Source organism: Vicia villosa, linkage group LG5 (assembly GCF_029867415.1).
Source record: "Vicia villosa cultivar HV-30 ecotype Madison, WI linkage group LG5, Vvil1.0, whole genome shotgun sequence".
Classification (NCBI taxonomy): domain Eukaryota; kingdom Viridiplantae; phylum Streptophyta; class Magnoliopsida; order Fabales; family Fabaceae; genus Vicia; species Vicia villosa.
In genome coordinates, this window is record NC_081184.1 from 159,990,138 (window position 1) to 160,011,788 (window position 21,651).

Below are 21,651 nucleotides of genomic sequence, written 5' to 3' on the forward strand. Positions count from 1 at the left end.
TCAAAGTCAAAAGGTCAACCAGAGAGAAAATCACACTCGGGGACATACCTTGTGGTCTAACCCCTAAAATATGTAGCAGGAACTAAGTATTCTTAGCCGAGTGGTATCCAGTGCAAAACAGGTAAGAAATGAAAACACATACACAAGTCACGAAATACACTTTTCAGATAAAAGTATGAGCAGTTCCATGTGGCAAAAAAATTGCAACAAGTCTCTCATGTACAGAATAGGAGCATTGTTGGATAAAATGTAGGAAGGAGAAGGATACCACTCATCAATCAGTCAATAATCAAATGATGTTGACACCAAAGAAGAGGAACCCGCTGTATCCTCCTGCCTCTGTATTTATCTTCTGTCTAAACGAATTTCTTTTATTTGACAAAATAAGATCTGTAAACAGCATTTTTCTATGTATATAAAAAAATCCCGCTTGCTGAGATAACAAGAAAATGGTTATATCTAATTGCAAATACGATCATGCACGACAGAATTGCAAGATACGGGAATATAATCAGGGGAAGAAAAGGATCCAGAGTATTCTGAAATTCTTCAGATTCACCACACAACTTCCTTGTTTGACCATATTACTTGCATTATCAAGGATACTAGACAAAGGAGATTACTAGAGACTCGACATCTCATTTGCATTATTATGGCAGATATTTTAAGCAAGAAAGCAACATAAGAGGGTGAGCTACCAGAAACAAAATAAAAACCGCGTCCTGGTTTTCCTCAGAATAATTTATGGAGATAGAGATGACTCCACAGTAGTTAGTATAAGACAAACATTAAGAAAGGACAGACAGATCCATGATTTCTAAGATAAAACACAGATGAGAGTAGATTAAGAAAATAAAAAAGGAACGGAATTATTATTCCTACATACAAAACCAGAAATGGATTATCAAGCACAATCATGTTAGCCACTGAGATGGAAGAAACATGATCCAGTTGAAGAACCCTAGAGAATATTGTCTCCAAGACCAACAGAATAGCTTAACGGAGCTAAGGAGATGAACAAGGACATGCTTCAATAATTAAACTTTTCACCTTCTAAACCAGAAAGAACTTCAACAATTCAGGTGGACATAATAAATGCCTGAATTAAGTTTTCAGCTGCACGTTTCTCTTCAAGTGTGCCAGATATTAGGGCAATACGATCACCACGGCCATATTTGGTGTCAGAAATCTCTACCGTTGCTCCTGAAATCTGGTGTTAATCAAGAAGCCATTAAGTAGACATCAACTGAAGAAAATTTTCCATACATGTATTACTAGGATTATAAGTATAAACGAATTCAAAAGAAACGATTTGTTCATATCTTGCAAGAGAATAAACAATAGAAAAATTCAAGATTGCATGGACCAACCTTCCTGATATTGGCTAAATTAGCCCCTCCTTTACCCAACACTTTACCAACAGCACTGGCAGGAATCAGCATATCCCGAGTTGATGGGGGAGGCAATCTGTGCACGATAAAGGTACAAAAAAAAACACAAGCTCAATTAACAATTTGACATTGGATCATTTAACAATAAGTTCATACAAACTGGATTTCATCCACAATACAAAATGTTGGAGAAAATGCCAGCTAGCAGGTGTCTCATGGAATTATATTCTCAAGACACGGTTTGAGTGGAAATGAGAGGGCTGCTTTTAAGTGAGATTGAAAATGCTCATGACCAAAAGTATATCATAGAAGATAAAGGTATCCAAACAAAAATCACTTCTTTGCAAATCAATTTTAACCAATGCCATGTTCATCCAAAATTAACTATGTACACTTCAATCCAATCACACGGTAAATCGATTGTAAGGTATTTAAATTTAGATAATTTTTATACAAAAATATATACTAACCCTCCGTAAGGATTAGAAGCATATGAAGATATAGATCCATAGCCATTTTCCGCCATCTATTAATATAGAATCAAACAAAAGAAGATATCAGTAACATAGATACAATTTGAAACAAAACGGAATATGGATATGTAACAAAACAAGAAGGAAATAGAGATTGACTTCAGTTTATAAGTATTTTGTACTAGAAAAGAAATACTCCAAGCAGAACCTCAAATGTAGAAATACTGAATAGAAGGAACAGTTCTAATAAAACATCTCTTCAACTACCTCCATCAAAATAATATATAAGAAAAAGCAATACTATTTCATCCATTATATTCAAACTCGGCTAACTAAGGAGCCATGTGATAAAATCTAACTGTACATTGTAACAAATGTTTTACCTTCCCTGTATCTATATAAGGGGCAGGGGCACATTAAATTAAAGATGAGAAGATTAAATATTAGTCCTTAGATGAAACAATTAGTTGAGATCCCAATGTCCTTAAAAGTGCACATTATGTTCCTTCTTTTGCAGGCGACTACTATCTTTCTCCCCTTTTTTCCCATCTCGTATCCTCATCGAATGGCCTGAATGCAGTAGGATTTTTTAAATGGCCCTTGGTTGGATTAGAAGCAATTGCGATTAAGCGGAACTTAATGGCAAATTGGAAATTGCAATTCAATTTGCTGTTCTGATTATGAGACGGAGCGAGCATAGTTCAAAGAGATCCATTCAATTGTAATTATGATTTGAAGTAACCTTCAGTTGTTTTTTGGTAAAAATAAAAAACTTCGGTTTAATGGTGCACAGAAACCCATTAATGTAGTTGTACTTGTACATGTTTATTATATTCATTTAGCCCTAGCCAGCAATAGTATTATATTATCTACCTTCTCAATCTTTTGGCATTTTCCCGAGTCACCAACGGATGTGAGAAATAAGCAGTGGTAAGGTGCGATACCATGAGTGAAAAACTGAATAGTTGAGGGTGCCAGTAAATGGGGGTGCTTGCAGAAGGTAAAGTTAAAAACCAATTATTATCAGAAAGGTTTATTTGATCCAAAGACTAATAGTTAATCCTCACACCTCCCTTTGAATATTAGGATTCTTATCATGTCAGGGATCTTACACTATGTGTAGTCCTACTGAACTAAGCTTGCACGAGAAATAAAGGAGGGGTTTTTGACCAGTTAAGCCATTATTAGCGTAATAAAGAGTTGAGGAAATCATCGTTTTCTAACAGTTTAGGTTGATAAGAGCACATGTCCTAAAATATCCCAAGCAAAAAGGTCTAACCCTTAAATTTTAAGAGCTTTCTCAAAATTTTGAAAGCTTTATGAGGTGCGGTACTGTAGGAACCAAGGCATCCACTATTTTGGCCGCTTTAAAGGTCATAAAAATTAAACTACTCTGCTACTGTGTGTCCATAGCAGCCAGGTGCCACTCTGCTACACAACTATAGCCTGAGTTGACAAGACTAATGGTGCACATAGTAATTATGCCAGAATTGACACGTGAATGAACAAATAGGCGGGCAGCACAAGAGAACTTTGCCCCTTTCATCTTAAATGAAATGCTAACATGACACATCCATTAATAGAACACACGTCCATCCAACCTCTCTCCTTCCATCGACGGAAACCTCCCTTTTCAGGCCAAGAAATCATGTCTTTCTTAATCTTCTGTCTGTGTAATGTATTTTTCAGTCTATCCGTAGGGCAGGCAACACATCTTGCTCCTTTCACATTATAAACCGCGACCCATGAAACAAAAACACGACATTCATCAACTCTCAAACCCTTAACAGCATACACTCTTATCTCACCTCTCCACTTCCATATCTGGCAATCTTCCTTTCCAGATGAAGGATCCATTGGCTTTCCTATTCTTGTCTTTTTTCAAGTTAGCACATTTATTGGCCTATCCCTTTCATATTTATTTTTCTTCTATTCTATTCAGTCACCTTCGGTTAAATCGATTTTCCGGTCTGTTGTTTATTTTGTGTTCTCAGTTATTCTATTCTGTCAGATTCTCTTACTTCTTTTCAGCTATTCATCCCTTATATATTCTTTGGTTTCTATTATTAAGCTCGACTAGTTTTCTATCAATTTATTGTTACTTGAACTCTATCTCTATGGCTTCTAACTTTTTACTTCCTATTTAACTTAAGCTACAAGACCTATGACAATGTATTTTAAGTTTAAGAACTATGTTATTTTTAGTAAATTGTACATGTTTCAAGTTATGATTTTATTATAAGCTGCAGTTTTTTGGGACACTTATTGAATGTAATATCTGGTTATGTCTATCAGAGGCTACAAAGCCATCATCAGACATCCAGTTATGGCACATTTTTGGTTTGCCACCGTAAACTACCATTCACCCCAAGTAACAATGACAGAAATTTAACACGAAATAGTATAAAATACATATCCTTCTCCGCATACAATATACCTCTGAAGTATGGGTACTTCTAAAATGGTAAAGTACCAGTACCGGGTATACACCCGTACTGGGTACACGTACCGCACTCGTGGTATTTCATTTTTTCTCATTATTGGATTTCGAGTTAAGTTTGTGGCTTTCTCAAATATCAACATAGTATATTTATGTATTTTAATTTCTACGTTATTGTATCTCAACTTTTTTTTTAAAACTTTTATATTGATGTATTGTTGTGAACCTAACAATTTACTTCTTTACTCATATTTTATAGAAAACTCTTCTTTTTTATTAACGTGCCCGTACCTTTTTTTTTTAAAAAATTCTGTATCCAGTAGCAGTATCGGTACCTGCACCGGGTACCGTACTATGCATCATAATTGAATAATCCTAGAACTTTGACTCCGAAAATCCAAATAAATAAATAAGACTTATAAAAAGTAAAAACAAACAAAGATATGCCTGCAAGAAAAGTATCATGAGGCTAGTTTCAGAACAACCATATGGAACCCCAAAAGAGAGACATACCGGCAAAGATCCGTATCCATACATGCTGCTTGAAGAAAACATGCCTAGGCCAGTTGCACCTTCAGCCCTCTGATCATAAACCAGTGGAGCAGCAACAGAAGGAATAGAAGGCAGCATAGATGGGAATGAAAGACCAGCACCACTTGAGTAGAAGGATTCGCCGCCTGTAGAAGAATTATGCCCAATGTCCTTTTCTCTCAATACATCATCTCTGAGTCTTAAGATAATCTGGATTAGTGCATCTCTTACACAATCAACAGCACCGCCCACCTAAAAAAAGAACAATGAATAAAATAAATATCAGAAGTGTAAGATGAAATGGGTTTTCATGAAATAACTTGTAATTTATTAGTGACAAATTGGCTTTTCAGCATAGCTTTTTTCATCCAACCATGATTGGTTATCAGACATTCACAACAAATTCTGTGCAAGGATTTATAACCTTGTAACTTTACTATCATTGTCTCTCTAGACTTTCCTTTATGTTATGGTGTGTGATTGTTATCATTAATATATATAATATATATATATATATATATATATATATATATATATATATATATATATATATATATATATATATATATACACACGCTGTTTAAGACAATTCTGCAAAGGAACTATTCTATAAATATGTTCTTATCCTACTTTATTTGAATATAGATACCAGTTCTAAGCTTTACTACCAAATGGCTTTACTGAATAAATATATACTAATGAAACAGGAAAATTGATAAAGATTTGTTTGGCTTATTATCAAACCTCAACAAGTTCATCATTGACATCTGCACGTTTTGGCTTATCACTTCTAGATATTCGAATATCTGCCCCAGTTCTCTTCCGAATTTCATTTATGATAGAACCACTTTTACCGATAATACAACCTATCACTTTGCATGGAACTAGAAGCCGAATTGACACTGACGTTTCATCTTCGTCGCTTATCTTCCCTTGTATCAGCAGAGCAGCTTCAACTGCCATGGATTTCAGATCACTAGGCGACTACAAAATGCATAAACACGTGAACATTTTCCACTAGATGATAAAATATGACAAGATATTCAATATATATCAGGAAATGGATAATCTCCACCAAAGCATGGATAATGTGGTAATTTGCACTATCCAGTCCACAAACTAGAAAATCAAGCATAAATGATAAAACTAATTATGAAAAGCAATTATTTGAAGAACTTTTTATGTTAAACAATATTATTACGGCTCTAACATTACTTGCAAGAAGTCTAGTACACCTCTTATAAAAATATAATAAAAAATCCAGTACACCTGCACTGGTTGAAACTAACAGTATAGGTCTAAGACTAAGGGAGAAAAGTAAAAAATACTTGACGCATGAAGAGTGATAAAGAAACTGCATACTTTCACTTCCACATCACAGAGTTCTCGATAACTATTCACAAAATGTCAACACAATGAAACCAACATATTTTAATTTAGCTTTAACTAAGTAACATCAGGGAACTCCCCCCTCCCTCTCACCCTAGAGAAAACAAGAGTACAAATCTTGTACTGCCAATATTTTCTGAAGAAGGCCCTTTATTTCCTTTGTCTTCTTGATCCTTTCAAGGTGGATTTATCGGTGTTGGCTTCGTGAATAAGGGAGTATTAATCTTCGCAGTTTCAAGGGTTGGATCCACTGGCACTTGCCACTGAGCAAAGAGTGACTAACTAGTGCAGATCACTAGTGGGTCCAGTGTTAAAATCTTCTAAAAGTAATTAACCTTTCCCACTGCAGTTACTGAAATTTTTTTTTATTACTGTTTCCTTGTTTAAGCTATTCATTTTTGCTCAAATTAATTGAAAATAGTGTTTTCTGTCTGGCTGCGTCCGTAACAGCCATTTTACCAGTTGTAACAGCGTTTTGTCACGGTTTAGTAGGTGATGTTTTTTCCCCTCTTAAAAACAGGGGAAAACAGAAACAACCACTGTCCATACCACTTTGTAACGGGTGATATGTATCGTTCCCTAATTTAAAACCCTGGCTACAGCATATCTGTTATTAAGTTTCACAAGCGAATAAGCTATTCAAGCACTATGGTATGTTACAAACCCTACAAAGAACAACACCTGCGATTATTGAGTTTATCAATAAAAATGGAAGATAATGCACCTCTGTTGCAGTTATAATGATCAAACACTCTTCGTGGTTAGCCTTGGTATCATCAACATCAATCCGAGCACCACTTTCCTGCCTCATACTTTTAATGGTGCTCCCTCCCTTTCCAATGACACGGCCAATCCTGTCAGTGGGGCATAACATTCTGATAGTTAAATCCTCAGACAGAGAAGCGTCAACACCAGACGTTACTGGAAGGGCAGATGAGTACAGAGGCCATGTATTTCCTGCATCAGCATATCCTTGCAGATCATGTACATTTGTTGCGCCTAAAAATTGGGGAACATGTGCAGACGAGATTATAGGATCTGAAGCTGGGTACAGTCCACCATGCGGAAAAATTGGAACTTCGGAGGGAATGATAATACTGGGCGAGGCTTTGGGTACATTTGTGTCGAGAGAGATATTCTCCTTGGGACCAAACTTGTACATAATAGAAGAAATTGCAAATAGTGCTCTTTTAACTGCTTCTGATTCACCAGTGATCTACTCAAAAATAAAGCAAGAATATAGAAGTAAGATAAAAATTCATTGCAAAAGAACTTGTTTTAAAATTCCAACAAAAAAAAGTTAAAATATGGTTAGAAAAAGCTATAGAAATTGTAGATCTTCTAAGATACTATGAAAATGACTTTAACATTCATATTGAAGTAGCCATCAAATGTTATTTACAATTTTCTTTAAGGCAAAAGAACAAGTCCAGCATAAAAAATATTATTGATTTTACCACTGTATGGATGGCTTCTTAGGACGATCCGGCATGCGGGATACGTAACAATCCATCGGTGCATTCATTAGCTAATTTATTCCAATTGAATTGACTGAATTTGCTTCGTATATTAGAAGCACACGATTATTCTCAAAAAACTGGAAATTTGGTTTTGTCCTTTTACCGAGTTAGTGAGTCACATGTAAATTTAAAGAAAGTTTGCACTTTGTAGTCATTGAGGCCATTCTTTATAGTCCTAGTTCTTCCTAATACTACTTGCATGGTTAAATTAGTATAACTTTAATCACAATGATTATCATTTTATTCTCGAGAAGAAACAATGATTCCACTAGGATCACTATATCTAATGAATTTTTATTTATTATTTTCTAATACTTGATACATCATATGACTAGTCAGAACAATGAGAGTCGGCCACCAATGTAACACAAATGACAGTGTGATGCTTAAATGTTAAATGTGAGAGAATGTGAGTCGGGATTTTAGGATCAGATAGAATTTTGAAAAGAAGGAAAACATTAACCCTGCATGTTAATGCATCTATTCCAGATTTCAAAGTTATTAGCTGCATCAATAAAAATAGAGCATTTATTCATTTCTTAGAGAAAAGGCATATGTTTCTGTTCAACAATATGAAAATACAGCTTATAGTTTCAGAGATTATATTATACAGAACATGTATTCTAAATGGAATACAGGATAGTAATAACTTAAACTCTTGAAATCCAATAAACACATTTCGAAAAATTAATGTAATGTAGTCACAATGGATATTGATTATTGACACCTTTGTCTCTTCACTTACACAGTAATTAGGAAGAAATGAAAAATGGCTATCCTACACCCATATTATGTTGTGTACTTCATAGTTTACATATGAATATATAGTGGCAAAGCAAAATCGTATGCTAGTGTGGAAAATAAAATGCATGCATGTATAATCGAGTAAGCACGAAATCCAAAATTGATTTTGTTAAATGCTTATTGTTTAGAACTACCAAGATATGGTTAGATGCTACATGTCAATGCTTCAATCAGAGAGATGGTATGATGTATATTAACCCATGCATAAAACATTCAACATTAAGTTAATAATATTCAATATACTAACCGATACAAAATTATCAAACTCCATAGCACACGAGTGTGTTGGTTCAGTTGCATCTTTGGCAGTAACCTGGACATTTGCTCTTGTCTTACTTCTCAGCTTTTTAATAGTAGCCCCGCTCTTCCCAATAATATTCGCAGACTGGCTTGAGGGAACAAGAATCTGACATTCATCTTTATCGTTCCGTTTCCTATTATTTTTCTCAGAATCTTTAAGAGCTTTAATGGAATTCAATATGGCTACATGAACCTTAAGAAGAGCATCTTGGGCAGCACATAAAGGCTTCCTATCATCAAATTCATCATCAACCTCAATCTCCTCCTTCTCCTTAAGATAGCAGAAGATTGTTATAACCCGATCCTTAGCACCAGGAAACGGATCCACAACCTTTACTTTCGCCCGAGTCTCCTGCCTTATTGAATTTATCACATTCCCATTCTTTCCAATAACGCTCCCGATAACTTCATCGGGACATAGTATCCTATAAACAACTAATTCGCCTTTGCCCTTGTCATTGTTTTCATTCCCGCGTCTCTTTTGATTTTTTCGGTCACCATCATGGTCTCTCTGTGAATGATACCGTTTTCCAGTTTCAACCATTTTACAAAGTTACAAAATATCACACAATTCCTGAAAGCAAAACAAAAATACTCAGACACATACCTAGCCAGTACAAGATACCATGGAAGATTCAAAACAATGATTTATAGGAAACAACTACAAATAACAAAATTTATCATCAACTACGTTAGAAACATGGGTTAATAGAAAAACCCTAGAACTGAACTGAGAGCTAATGCATAAGTAATAATGCGTTAATGGGGTGAACGTGTCATATACTGGATTTTGAATATACCTGGTGCTCACAGAGAAAATAGGCGAGTTAAAACCCTAATCCTAGAAAGAGAGTTCTCAGATGATGAAGAAGAACAGTACCCTAATCAGGCTCTCCGTCATTTGGTATCACTGCGTGTTTTCTATTTTTCTTTTCAGGTTTTTTTTTTTTATCATTGGAGAGATTTTTTAAGATTTTTTATAATAAAAAATTGTTGTGAAATATTCAATTAATATTTTTATAAACTTTAAATAAATATTCGTGGTTTATTTTGTTATGCAATAAAAATCGTTGATATTCAATTGCGATTAAAAGTGTGTCGTTTGGAAATTATAAATAGATATTCTAGTCCCACGAATAAGTTCTATTTAGTAGGAAGCAATTTGAAGAATGCAAGAATGAATATATCTCATTATTTTAGTGGTGAATTTTAAATTTAACTTCCTTTTTAATAGGGGTCATGGGGTTTGTGGTGATAATGGATGGGTGGAATTTATTCTTGCATTTCTTATTTTTTATTTTCTTACTAATAAGCATTTTTCAATCAGAAATGAAGAGAGATAGACAACAATTGATCTTAAGTGATGACTCTGATTTTTGTTATGACGGAGTGGACGAACCTACATGGTTAGCCCTCAAACACCAAAGATAGCAAGAGATTTAAGATGAGTATAATAAAGTTGAAGATGAGAGATTGTGTACCTGAAACTCTCTTGTAAATGTATTTATATTTTAGGCTCAATGGAGCGGATCAGACGAGTATGCCTTATCTTATTGAGCCTTTGGCCGGCATAAAACATTTGTCCCCAAGACTCGTCGGGCACTCTAGATGTTGGGGGAGTCCTTTAGCAGTCGTGGTCGGCCTCCAGTAATTGTTGTCTATGCGTCAGCGCGTATGTACTGCTTTGATTTTGTCAAACAGTGAAGGAAAACGTGAACATTAAATGCAAACTCATCATTGAAACGTTTCGCCAGGGTCGACCTAATCCATGATGAGGCCTAAGGCAGATTCAGAAAATTGAGACTTTTAAACTGTATTTTTATAAAATTATTATTTTATTCAAATTTATTTTTTGTAGTGAAAAAGTATTTCATGAATTATTGTAAAAATTAATATTTTTTAATGTTTTTGAAATATCATAACTTTTAACTTATAAACAATTTTTTAATTTTAGATTAATTTATTTAAATATTCTATTTGTCATTATTTTAAATTAAAATAAAAAAATTCTATAATAGATCAAATATAAAAACACATAAATAAAAAAAATTATAAATTAAGATTAAATGTGAAAAAATACAACTTGATTATTAAGATATTATTTCATAAAAAATCACACTCATCAATATAAAATTGTTGTGAATTAATAATATAATTAAATTTAAAACTAAAACTAATATATAAAATATTTCTAAAATTTAGCTATTTATTTAAAACAAAATAAAAGACTTATTATATACAAAATTTAAATTCACGTGATCATTAATGATCAATTAAAAAAAATTACTAATAATACTAATATTAAATTGGTGATCCAATGTACCATTACTATTGAGAAGTCATAGAGCTAAACAATTATTGCACATTTGGTAGTTGTTTGCGCACTGATAATTGTACCATACAATAATAGAATTATTGAGGAGTGTCACATATTGCCATGCTTATAGCTAAACAAAAAATAGAGGCAATGGGTAAAGGCTTGGTTTGCCTGCCCCTAAGGTCGGGTATGCGTTTCGCCGTTTTTCTCTTGACGTGTGGTTTGAAAATGAAGAGTGTGGTGAGACGTCGCTATTGTGAACTTAAGTTTGATTATGTTTTCAAGGTGAAATCTGACAACTGGTTTGCAATTGCTTCTTACTTTACTCGTTTGATTGCCTTCACTTATATAAGGGTAGAGGAAATTTAGGGGAATTTTCGCAACTTGTCGAATTGAATTTCCCTCATTTCCCTTGAGTCTTTCCATCTTCTTTGAGAGCATTTTCCCTAGAGTAACCGCCATCACGCATTCAAAGAAGCTTCAACCTTCGGCCTTCTCCTTCGTTTCACTACCTTTGATTTTACACTTCAATGTATCTTCTTTCAACTTAAGCTTTTTTCTTCAAGCATTTACCGTCTCTTTGTTAAATGAGTGATAACTCTATAATCATAAAGGGTGATTTGGAAGGTAGCATGTCGTCCTCTTCAAAAGAGGGAACGGAATATGGATCACATTTCCTTCCTTTTGTTAGTGAGGATTTCAAATTGGATATCATCTCTAAGATTGATGATTCTGAAATGGAAGAAGTGACTGGGAACTTTTTTTTCAAAAGAGCTTCTTCCAGTGATTCTTCGAAAGCTCTATTTTCAGGGATGGTCGTCGGGGTGGGGATCTTACCAAGAAACTGATATCTCCAAGAAATAGAAGTTGCCCAATAAAGAATGGAACTTACCAGTGACTTTGTTCAACTATGTTGGGGGATGAATTGTCGTGAGCCTAGCGATGCTAAAATCGCATGTCATCTGGAGCACCAGGGAAAGTCTAATGTCGTGACATGGATCAAACCTGGTGATCACTTTGTAATTACAAACTTCTCAATTAAATATCAAATCACTTGGTTTTGATGAAGACAACTTGGATATCAACTTTCATAAAGGATGAGCAAAAAGAATGTCAAGTCTTAGGAAAATTCATACCATTTGAAGTCTTGAAGAAATTGTGAAGATGTAGTGAAAATCAAGCTTAGATATCAAAGGTATATATAATTCTCACTTTAGCATATAAACGTTCACAATATATATTACATACATATCATAAAATTGGCATAATTTTCATTCTTAGAAAAATCCTTTTTAAAAAATTTCTTTGAAAAAATAAAAGTGTGTTGAAAGCTTGCAGGAACCGGTTCCTCCCCTACTGGGAACCGGGTTCCAGTCTTCTACAAAAATTACCTTTCTGGTTTTTCAACCAGGAACCGGGTTGTCCCCCCATGGGAACCGGTTCCTACGTTATCTTTTTGAATTTTTTTTCTTAGCAATGGTTCTCAGGAACCAAGTTGGCACAGGTGGGAACCGGTTCCTACTGAACCAGTACCACTTATAACTTTGTTTTTCAAACAGAATTTTAATGGGATTGTTTCATAATTGCATGACATCTTTTCACACTAAAAGGCATGTTTGAAGAGGCATATTGCACATTATAAATACTGCATAATTATTTTAATTCAAATTACCTTCTTCATTAACAATTCATAAGCATTAAAATTCTTCATCTTTCAAACTTTCAAGTGTTCATACAAACCAGAATTTTTGTGAAACTTGTCATACACATTTTCATTGAGAAATCATTACAAGTTTCATATATATATTTGTGAACAATTATATACTATATTAAGAATTGTTGTCTTGAAGAAGAAAATCAATCAAAGATTAATATTGCTCTCCATCTCTCATCATAAACTCTTGTATCATTCAAAAATATTATTCTTCCTTACTATCCAGGATTGTTGGAAGTAAGTGTTGTGTTTTGAAGAGGATTGTTCTTCATTCACATTAGTGTTGTTTAATCTTAAAGGTGTTAAGAACCTTTGATCACCCTATAGGTTAGATAGTAAGCATAGGCTTGTACAATAATTCTAACTATAGTGAAATCTCTTTCGTGTTGGAAAGGGGACTGGAGTACTCTCAGATTGTAAGGGAAACCAGTATATATCCTTGCGTTCTTTACTTTTCCGCATTTTATTGCTCTCATCACCATTACCAAGAAAAGAAAAGAATCACTCAAAAACCTTCATACATTCAACCAAAAATTGTTAGAAGTATTCTCATAAAACCGATTAAATTTTTTGAAGACCTAATTCACCCCTCCTCTTAGGCGTACTTTAGACTTACACACTTTAAAGCTGGTGAACTGGTCTGAACGGGGGTTCAATTAATTTAGCTGGATAATGCCAATAGATATCATTAGGTAGCCGCTGAAGTGATAGGGATTACTTCTACTTTGAACAATGTTGAGGTTATGACCATTGCTGACATTATGGTGGACAACCTATCTGATTGGTTAGTTCTTCCAGTAGATTTGACAGTGAGGATATGCAGCTCTTTTTAAGGGTTGCTCGGTTCCTCTATATGAATGCCTTTTTACCAGGTTGGGGTATGTTTTTCCTTTTCTGATTTTGAGGTGGCTATGATGAAATGCCTGAGTGTTGCTCTCTTGCAACTTCATCCTAGAGTTTGGGCTTGCATGAAGGTGTTCCAACTTTGTACCAAGCACAAATCTTAGAAACCTTCTCTAGAGCTCTTTTTAAATCTTTTTTACGCGGGTTGAACCTCTCGAGATGACGCCTGATATCAGGGGGTGATTTTCCTTCGTCCCAATGCTCATTGCTTTGAATCTTTTACCAATGATTCGGGTAATTTTCTTGAATGTTTCATTTTGGTGAAACCTATCACTCCTGAAGCTCACTTTGCATTCTACTCGTCTCCTGCCCTAGTTGGGTTCATTCACTCTTGCAAGAATGGTTTTCTCATGTACTGGTCTCGACTACCGCTAAAAAAATAGCCGACCGAGGGTGGGTTTTCTAAAGGGACGCTTCTCTAAATTCTTCCTTGGTCCCCCCGGATCGACCTTGATCGTCTCCCTGCAAATTGGTGAAGCTTAGCCTGAATTTATATATATGATAGTGTCGACCAGAGGTGTCTTTATTAATACTCTATTTCGATGTTAGTGAAAGCTCGGGGTGTCTTTCCCCTCGTAAATCAATCATAGTGAATAGTGGGATCTCTACCATCTTGTTGGAGTGAATTATAAAGTTAGTTAAAACCAAAGGATACCATTATCCTATACATCTCGTTCTGGTTGGTGGAGATCAGGTAGTTTCGTGGCATTGAATTGTAAATTGTCGCTCTGAGTCTATTTCCTTCAAGGTATCTCATAGGAGTTTTCATCGATAGCGAAAATTGCTGCGGTCATTGGTAGATCTGTGTTCGTGATCCTTGGGACTTCCTAGCTCTTTAGCCGCCTTCGTGCATGTACACCTTAATTTCCCAACTCAATGTCAAATAGCCGGATGGAAAAGGTAGTTTAATAGTGAATCGCCGCTGAAAGTAAATGCGTTATGGATCTAAGTAATTAGGAAGAGGCGTGGTAAAGTGAATTCAAAATATCTACAATTTGCACCGCGGTGACACATAACATTATCAAGAGTTGTAACCGCTTCAACCGTTGATGAAATTGCATTTGGAAAAATAAGAAGGCACCACTTTTCACCATGTTGGAAATCCAACTGCGATAAAAAATGGCATAAAAGGTGTTGGGATTTGAACTCATGACTAGGCGCCACTTTTCAACACGGTTGAAATACCAACAGTAGTAAAAAGTGACGCCTTCCTACTTTTCACCATAATTGTTATCGAGGACTGTAGTGAAAAATCTTTTAATAAAATAAAAAAATGTCGGAGCCTAAATATCACCTATTACGTCGCTTGATTGAATATGCGAGGTAATAACATATTATGAAAGATATATTTTGTAGTAGTGGAAACAATTAAAGTTAAAACATTGGATTGAAGTGTTTGTATTCAGGAAGTTTTTATTGTTTTGGTGAGATTGGTTGAGTTATGGAAGAAGAAGATATAATGATTGATTCTAGTTCTGAAGTGATTTTGGATTCATAGGTATCTTGTCTTGGTCATTCATATAGTTTTTACTCTTTTAAAATTGGCTTCAAATCTTTGAAAAATGAGTCATTTTCCACAAAATTTTTTTGGTGAATTCCTCCTGCAAAATATATGGTATTATATAGTAACAACAACTCTACCAACCCTAAATATGTGTCTCAGATGCAACGTCAAATTCAATCTCATTGTCATCATCATGGTGTGAATGTGAATTTGAACTCTCCAACTAGAGCTGTCAATATGGGCTACCCGATCCTAAACGGGCCGGCCCTAGCGGGCCCTGGGCTTTTCAGGGCTGGGCCAAAAAGGCTCTGTATAATATGAGCTCGAGATTTATTACCCGAGCCCGACCCTAGATGGGCTTCGGACTACCCGACCCTAAATGAGTTTTTTTATTTAAAAAAATTAAATTAAAAACTCCATGATATTTATTATAAATAAAATTAAAAATTATGTTATTTTAAACATAATACATTTTTAAGTACTATATTATCTTTTATAAATACTATAATGTGTTTCTAAATACAATATATGTCTAAATTGTATAAAATAATACTTGAATATTTATTATAAAAGAAAAACTAATATAATACGATGAAAAAATGTTGATTATATTAATGTATAATATTTAAAAGAGAATGGTTGAATAAAATAGAGATAAATTTTAGTGAAGTAAGAATAATCAATATGCTATTTTGGAGTAAGATAATATAAATATTAATATATATTTTTAAAATTTATAATTATGCGGGCCTGATAGGCTACCCACGACCCATATGGACTAGCCTTAATGGGTAGCGGGTTTTTCAGGGTTGGACTAAAAAGGCCTTGAAAAATATGGACTCTAATTTTAAGGCCCAAACCCTATAATTTTTTGAATCCGGCGGACCGATCCATATGGACTAGCTCATTTTGATAGCTCTATCTCCAAAAACCACCTCAAGAATCTCTATAACAACGGTGGAAGGACATAACAATAATAACTTCAACAAGACAAAGTTTTTTTGGAGTATAATGTCAAACTAAATGTGTGTATAGAGAGAAATGTGATAAACAATTTACTGCAATTCCACATAACTTAATGGAAGGTTGATCTAACAACAATTCACTTAATGTCATAAATTTTTATTAGTACCACTTTATTTTATTTAAAAAGATTTTTAATATTTATAAAAACTTGTTCAACATTGATTTTTGAATTGAAAAGTTACTCTATAAAATATGGGCCAAAAGATCTTGGCCCAAATGTTTCTTGATTAACTAATTTAAAAAAAACATAATTAAATTTATAAATAAATAATTAATATATTAATTAAAAAATAATAAATTATATTAATCAATATTACTAACTTATTAAAAAATATATATTTTTATTCTAATTACCACTATACCCTAAATCCTAAATAATGTAAACTGAGACTAAAAGTTAAAAACATCATTTAAACCTAAACTGTTTTCCCTACGATTTTAAAAAAAAAAAAAACAGTATTAATAAACCTTAAAAAAAGAACAACATAAAACCTAGGAAAGTACTAAGACCGGGAAAGAATCTACAGAGGCGTTTCGACTCCGCTGTTGTTGTGTAACTCGTGTTCCACTTTTGAAATTCTGAAAGAGATGAGTGAGTCAAAGCAAGAAGAAGACACTGTTATAGCTTCAGTTCATTCAACCGTCTTCAAAGAATCCGAAAACCTCCATGGAAAGTGTATCCAAATCGAGGGTTACGATTTCAACCGCGGCGTTGATTATCCAAACCTTCTCAAATCCATGCTCACTACTGGATTTCAAGCTTCCAATCTCGGTGATGCAATTCAAGTCGTTAATCAAATGGTTCTTTTCTAAACTAACCCATCTCTTTGTTCTTCTGTTTTTTTTGCTTTTTGCTGATAAAGTTTTTGTTTTTATGGTTTTTGGAACATGGGGTTGAAGCTAGATTGGAGGCTGGTTGATGAAACTATTGGTGAGGATTGTAGTGAGGAAGAGAAGGATTTGGAGTACCGAAAATCTGTTGATTGTAAAGTGTTTTTGGGGTTCACTTCTAATCTTATTTCTTCTGGTGTTAGAGATGTTGTCAGATACCTTTGTCAGCATCACATGGTGAGTGTATTTTTTTCTTCCTTAAGTAAAGAATTTTCCATTAATCCATATTCTAATTAAGAATTAAGAATTAAGAATTTACCATAAGCTACAAGCAACGTGTCATGATCAACATTTAACTTATCTCTGTGATTTTTAATTTTGATATGATGTATACATTGGGGTGAGAGTTAATAATGTATGTATCTATGGACTATGGCATTGCGAAATTTAGGAAAATGACTGATTTGCAATTTACTAGTATAATTTAGGGAGAGATAGTCAGATAGGCCATCCCTTATTCCTAAGTACATGTAATGTAACTGCCGAACATGCACATATTTGAAAAGTAAAACTCAGACATCATGTGAGTGCATAAGATTTTTATATTTTGAGTTCTTGTTTGAATCGGAATTTTTCTGGTTTTATAAAAAGGTCTTGGCATTTAACGTTCCAGGGAGTTGATTTATTTTGGGTATAATGATAGGTTTTGATTATCAGGATTAGGATAATGCACATTTAGGATAAAGGCAGTTTTTGTATTGGTTAGTTTTTGGTTAGGGTTCAGATTTTAGGGCAGGTAATGCATTTTAGCCTATTTGATACCCTAATATCTAAAGATTTGAATTTGTGGATGCGGTATGGTTATCCTTGAATAAGGAAAAACATGATTGCTATTAGTTGATCTCAAAGGGGGGTTGATATGTTCAAGTTACATGTTCAAACTTTGATGTTGAACCCTGAACTTATGCAGTATCAAATAGGGGGTTTAGTTCGGTTGTGAAAATGGTTGCCTTAGTGTGCAAAGAGTTGAAGTTTCTGAGTAAATGCTGTCTGCATTCATGCTGTATTTTGCTCAGTGATTCGACATTGTTGCTAAGCTAAATTCATTGAATTTTGTATATGTTGCTTGTCGCTTAGGGAAAAAAAGAAGGATTTGCTTAACCAATTCAATTGTTTCTTTCCCACAATTTTTCATACTGATGGATGGACTCCCAAGCTGTGTGATGGAACTATAAAATTTTATAATTTTAATATATTGTGTGTTTGTAATTAGCTTAAGTGTTACACTAAGTATAATATATTTGGTCGAGCATGAAAAAATTTTACTGAGAGATTTCCTATTGCAATTTCCTCTTACTAGATATATATTTAAAGTTCCTGATGGCTTTGATGAAGCTATGGTATAGCTTATACTTATTGAATTGAAAAGTTGCTAAAAGAGATATTTTAATATCGAGAGTGGCGTGGTAGTCATGTTATTAGTTTTTTTGCATCCCTTCTACAGGTTCATGTAATTGTTACAACTACAGGTGGTATTGAAGAAGATCTTATAAAGTGCCTTGCACCAACATATAAAGGAGATTTCTCTTTGCGTGGAGCTGATCTTCGTTCAAAAGGATTGAATCGAATCGGTAATTTATTGGTTCCTAATGACAATTATTGCAAATTCGAGGACTGGATTATTCCTATTTTTGATCAAATGTTGAAGGAACAAAATGATGAGGTATTTTATTTTGTACTTTTCCTGCGATACAAAAATAACATGGTTCAGTTTTTGTTGATGCATAGAGTCACATTTCGTGGTCATCCTAAATTTTGTAGAATACATTTTCTCTGTTTTCACTTGAAACTCTTTCTCGTGTTACTTCATCATCTTCTTCTTATCTTTTTTGGCAGAATGTGCTGTGGACACCGTCCAAGTTAATAGCTCGATTGGGAAAAGAAATTAATAATGAAAGCTCCTACCTTTACTGGGCATACAAGGCAAGAACGAAATCAAGCTTATATTTTCAGCAAAACACGTTTTCTACTTCTTTACACGCGTTTCCTTTTCCATTATTACTCATATAATGTTATTGATGATTTCTTTGGTGTTTTACAGAACAATATTCCAGTTTATTGTCCAGGATTAACCGATGGCTCATTAGGCGACATGCTGTACTTCCATTCCTTCCACAATCCTGGTCTGATCGTGGACATAGTACAAGATATAAGGGCCATGAATGGTGAAGCCGTTCATGCAAATCCTAGGAAGACTGGCATGATTATTTTAGGAGGCGGCCTTCCAAAACATCACATTTGCAATGCCAATATGATGCGCAATGGTGCTGACTATGCGGTTTTTATCAACACTGCACAAGAGTATGATGGAAGTGATTCTGGAGCTCGTCCAGATGAGGCTGTTTCGTGGGGCAAAATACGAGGATCTGCTAAAACCGTTAAGGTACATTGTGATGCAACGATAGCATTCCCTCTGCTGGTTGCTGAAACATTTGCTTCGAGATCGCAATCTCAACATTAATGAAGGTTTACTACTACAAAGTTTACTTCATACCATTTTGCCTCTGGTATTTAACTTGATCGAATTGTTATTCTTAAGGTCCACTTAGCAGTCATTTTTAGCATTGTGAGTTACGACGAATTGTAGATGTACAAATATGTAATGATAATTACATCTTTTGGAGCTGTGTTTTCTTTTAGTTTTGAGGTGTTGAAAATTGTAATCTTTGGAGCAAATAATAAGACTATAAAAGTGTATCAACTCATGTTGGAGATTCACAATACCATTTCTATTTAATTTTCTTAGAAAATCAGATACATTACAAGTTCATACTACAATCCAGCTAGCTAGTTATGATCTCATTTCATATATACTACATGAAACACATGGATACCATTTCAAGTTTGTTAGAAACAGCTTCAAGAAGCTAATAATATAACTTCAAAAAGTAAACGCCTACATCTCAAACATGCACTTCATTTTCGCATGCCTAGATTCACACATGCTTTGGCAAAATCAAAGTGAAACTGTGATACATTCGAGAGTCTGTCAAAATCACGGTAACAGATCACGATTCTGCCAAAACTATGACTATTATAAGACTAGATATGCTAAGAAATAAGGTCATGCAAGGAAGGTTGGTAGGAAATAAGAAAGAAAAGCAACAGAAGGACAAAGGCAACACCCCAAGGAGAACCACCAGCTCTATGGATAGCACTTGGTTCAAATCCTGGCATAGGAAAGTTCAACTGGCTACCGGTGGAGAGCCAATGAACAATGATGATTAAAAGCAGTGGAGAAATTACCAACAAACGATGCAGCAACTCTGATGCAGTAGCCATTATTGCATCATAGATTAAGTAACCAAGAATTCCACAAATGAGGGTAATGGCTATCATCAAAAGCCAGTGTTCCGTGAAGCTGAAACCAGAAGAGGATGAGCCTTTTGTTACTGAATAAGCCATTGGATTGGGGAGAGTTATGAGTGACTGAGAAGTGGCTCAGAAAATAAGAATAGAGAGAATGGACTTATTATGGAGAAAACTTGGTTGGATACAACATAGGTAGCTGTCAAATTTTTTACAGTGTTTCATGAATGTGTGAATAATTGTTTATGACATCAACAGATACAATACAATAATGTGGTTCTTTTTACTTTTTAGGGGGGTGGGTGGATTCTTGGGTATGGGGCAAATCATATCTATCTCTCATTTTCATATACGTGTGTTACTAAACCAATGTGGTCCTAGATTCTTTTTATGTTTTAAGCATATAGTAAGGCCAAGGGTATCATGACATATAGTACTTTTCTTGTAAGTTTTTGAAATATGAAAATAAAGATATATCCACGAACATGAGCATGATCCCTCAATTTCCTTCACATCATGTAATTAACTTATGAGTTTGTAGAAAGTTTAGAAAAGACTAGAGGATGTATAAGCTTAAGATTTTGACTTGATTTACATTTTGATATAATAGAGACCGTAGGGGAATATAATCAACAGACAAAGTTTAGAAAAGACTAGAGGGTTTAAAAGCTTAAGATTTTGACTTGAATTACATTTCGATATAGATATAGAGACCGTAGGGAATATAATCAACATACAGTGTGTATTATGTATATGATGGGCTCTTTCCCATGTAAATGCATGTCATTATGAATATAATTAGGAGATTGCTTAAGGCATCCATGAAAAATAAAAATTATTCTTAGATTTCGGAGATGCATCTTCGGACGCACGCTAAACACACACAACTCATCTAGTTTTGAATCATACGTCAAATGTTTGACTAAATTTAATTCGGAAATGTATCTCTGTAAATCTTACGTAGGTGTATTCCCGGATCATACTGAACCAGAAACAAACACAGAAATAGAAAGATGCAGAATGAAGATAAATTAACAGTGATAACATAAGAAATGAAATATTCCATAGGTAAACGTCAAAATAAATCGAACATTACATTTCAACATCCAGATGAACGTTTCAACATCATAATATCTTCG

At 34.3% G+C, this 21,651-nt stretch overlaps 3 protein-coding genes across 5 annotated transcripts; 1 reads left to right on the forward strand and 2 right to left on the reverse strand.

The window, feature by feature from the left end:
* Nucleotides 1–706: 706 nt before the first annotated feature.
* On the reverse strand, nucleotides 707–9,792 carry LOC131603534 (KH domain-containing protein At4g18375). The gene is made up of 8 exons (XM_058875874.1): nucleotides 9,649–9,792; nucleotides 8,796–9,422; nucleotides 6,949–7,440; nucleotides 5,580–5,819; nucleotides 4,818–5,087; nucleotides 1,862–1,917; nucleotides 1,371–1,467; nucleotides 707–1,210 (listed from the first exon to the last, which is right to left on the reverse strand). Exons 2-8 carry the CDS (start codon nucleotides 9,390–9,392, stop codon nucleotides 1,079–1,081), a joined length of 1,884 nt encoding a protein of 627 aa, XP_058731857.1. The 5' UTR covers nucleotides 9,393–9,422; nucleotides 9,649–9,792; the 3' UTR covers nucleotides 707–1,078.
* Nucleotides 9,793–16,783: 6,991 nt separating this feature from the next.
* Nucleotides 16,784–19,924, forward strand: LOC131603536 (deoxyhypusine synthase). Of its 3 annotated transcripts, none has more exons than XM_058875875.1 (5): nucleotides 16,784–17,113; nucleotides 17,213–17,380; nucleotides 18,648–18,866; nucleotides 19,040–19,126; nucleotides 19,245–19,924. In XM_058875875.1, exons 1-5 carry the CDS (start codon nucleotides 16,901–16,903, stop codon nucleotides 19,662–19,664), a joined length of 1,107 nt encoding a protein of 368 aa, XP_058731858.1. In that variant the 5' UTR covers nucleotides 16,784–16,900; the 3' UTR covers nucleotides 19,665–19,924. The 3 variants fall into 3 exon arrangements, with proteins under 3 accessions (XP_058731858.1, XP_058731859.1, XP_058731860.1); XM_058875876.1 differs by having other exon boundaries at nucleotides 16,975–17,113; nucleotides 17,217–17,380; XM_058875877.1 differs by having other exon boundaries at nucleotides 16,975–17,113; nucleotides 17,217–17,380; nucleotides 18,673–18,866.
* Nucleotides 19,925–20,254: 330 nt separating this feature from the next.
* On the reverse strand, nucleotides 20,255–20,608 carry LOC131605860 (uncharacterized). Its single transcript, XM_058878161.1, has one exon. The coding sequence runs from the start codon at nucleotides 20,606–20,608 to the stop codon at nucleotides 20,255–20,257; it is 354 nt and encodes a 117-aa protein (XP_058734144.1).
* Nucleotides 20,609–21,651: the final 1,043 nt, after the last annotated feature.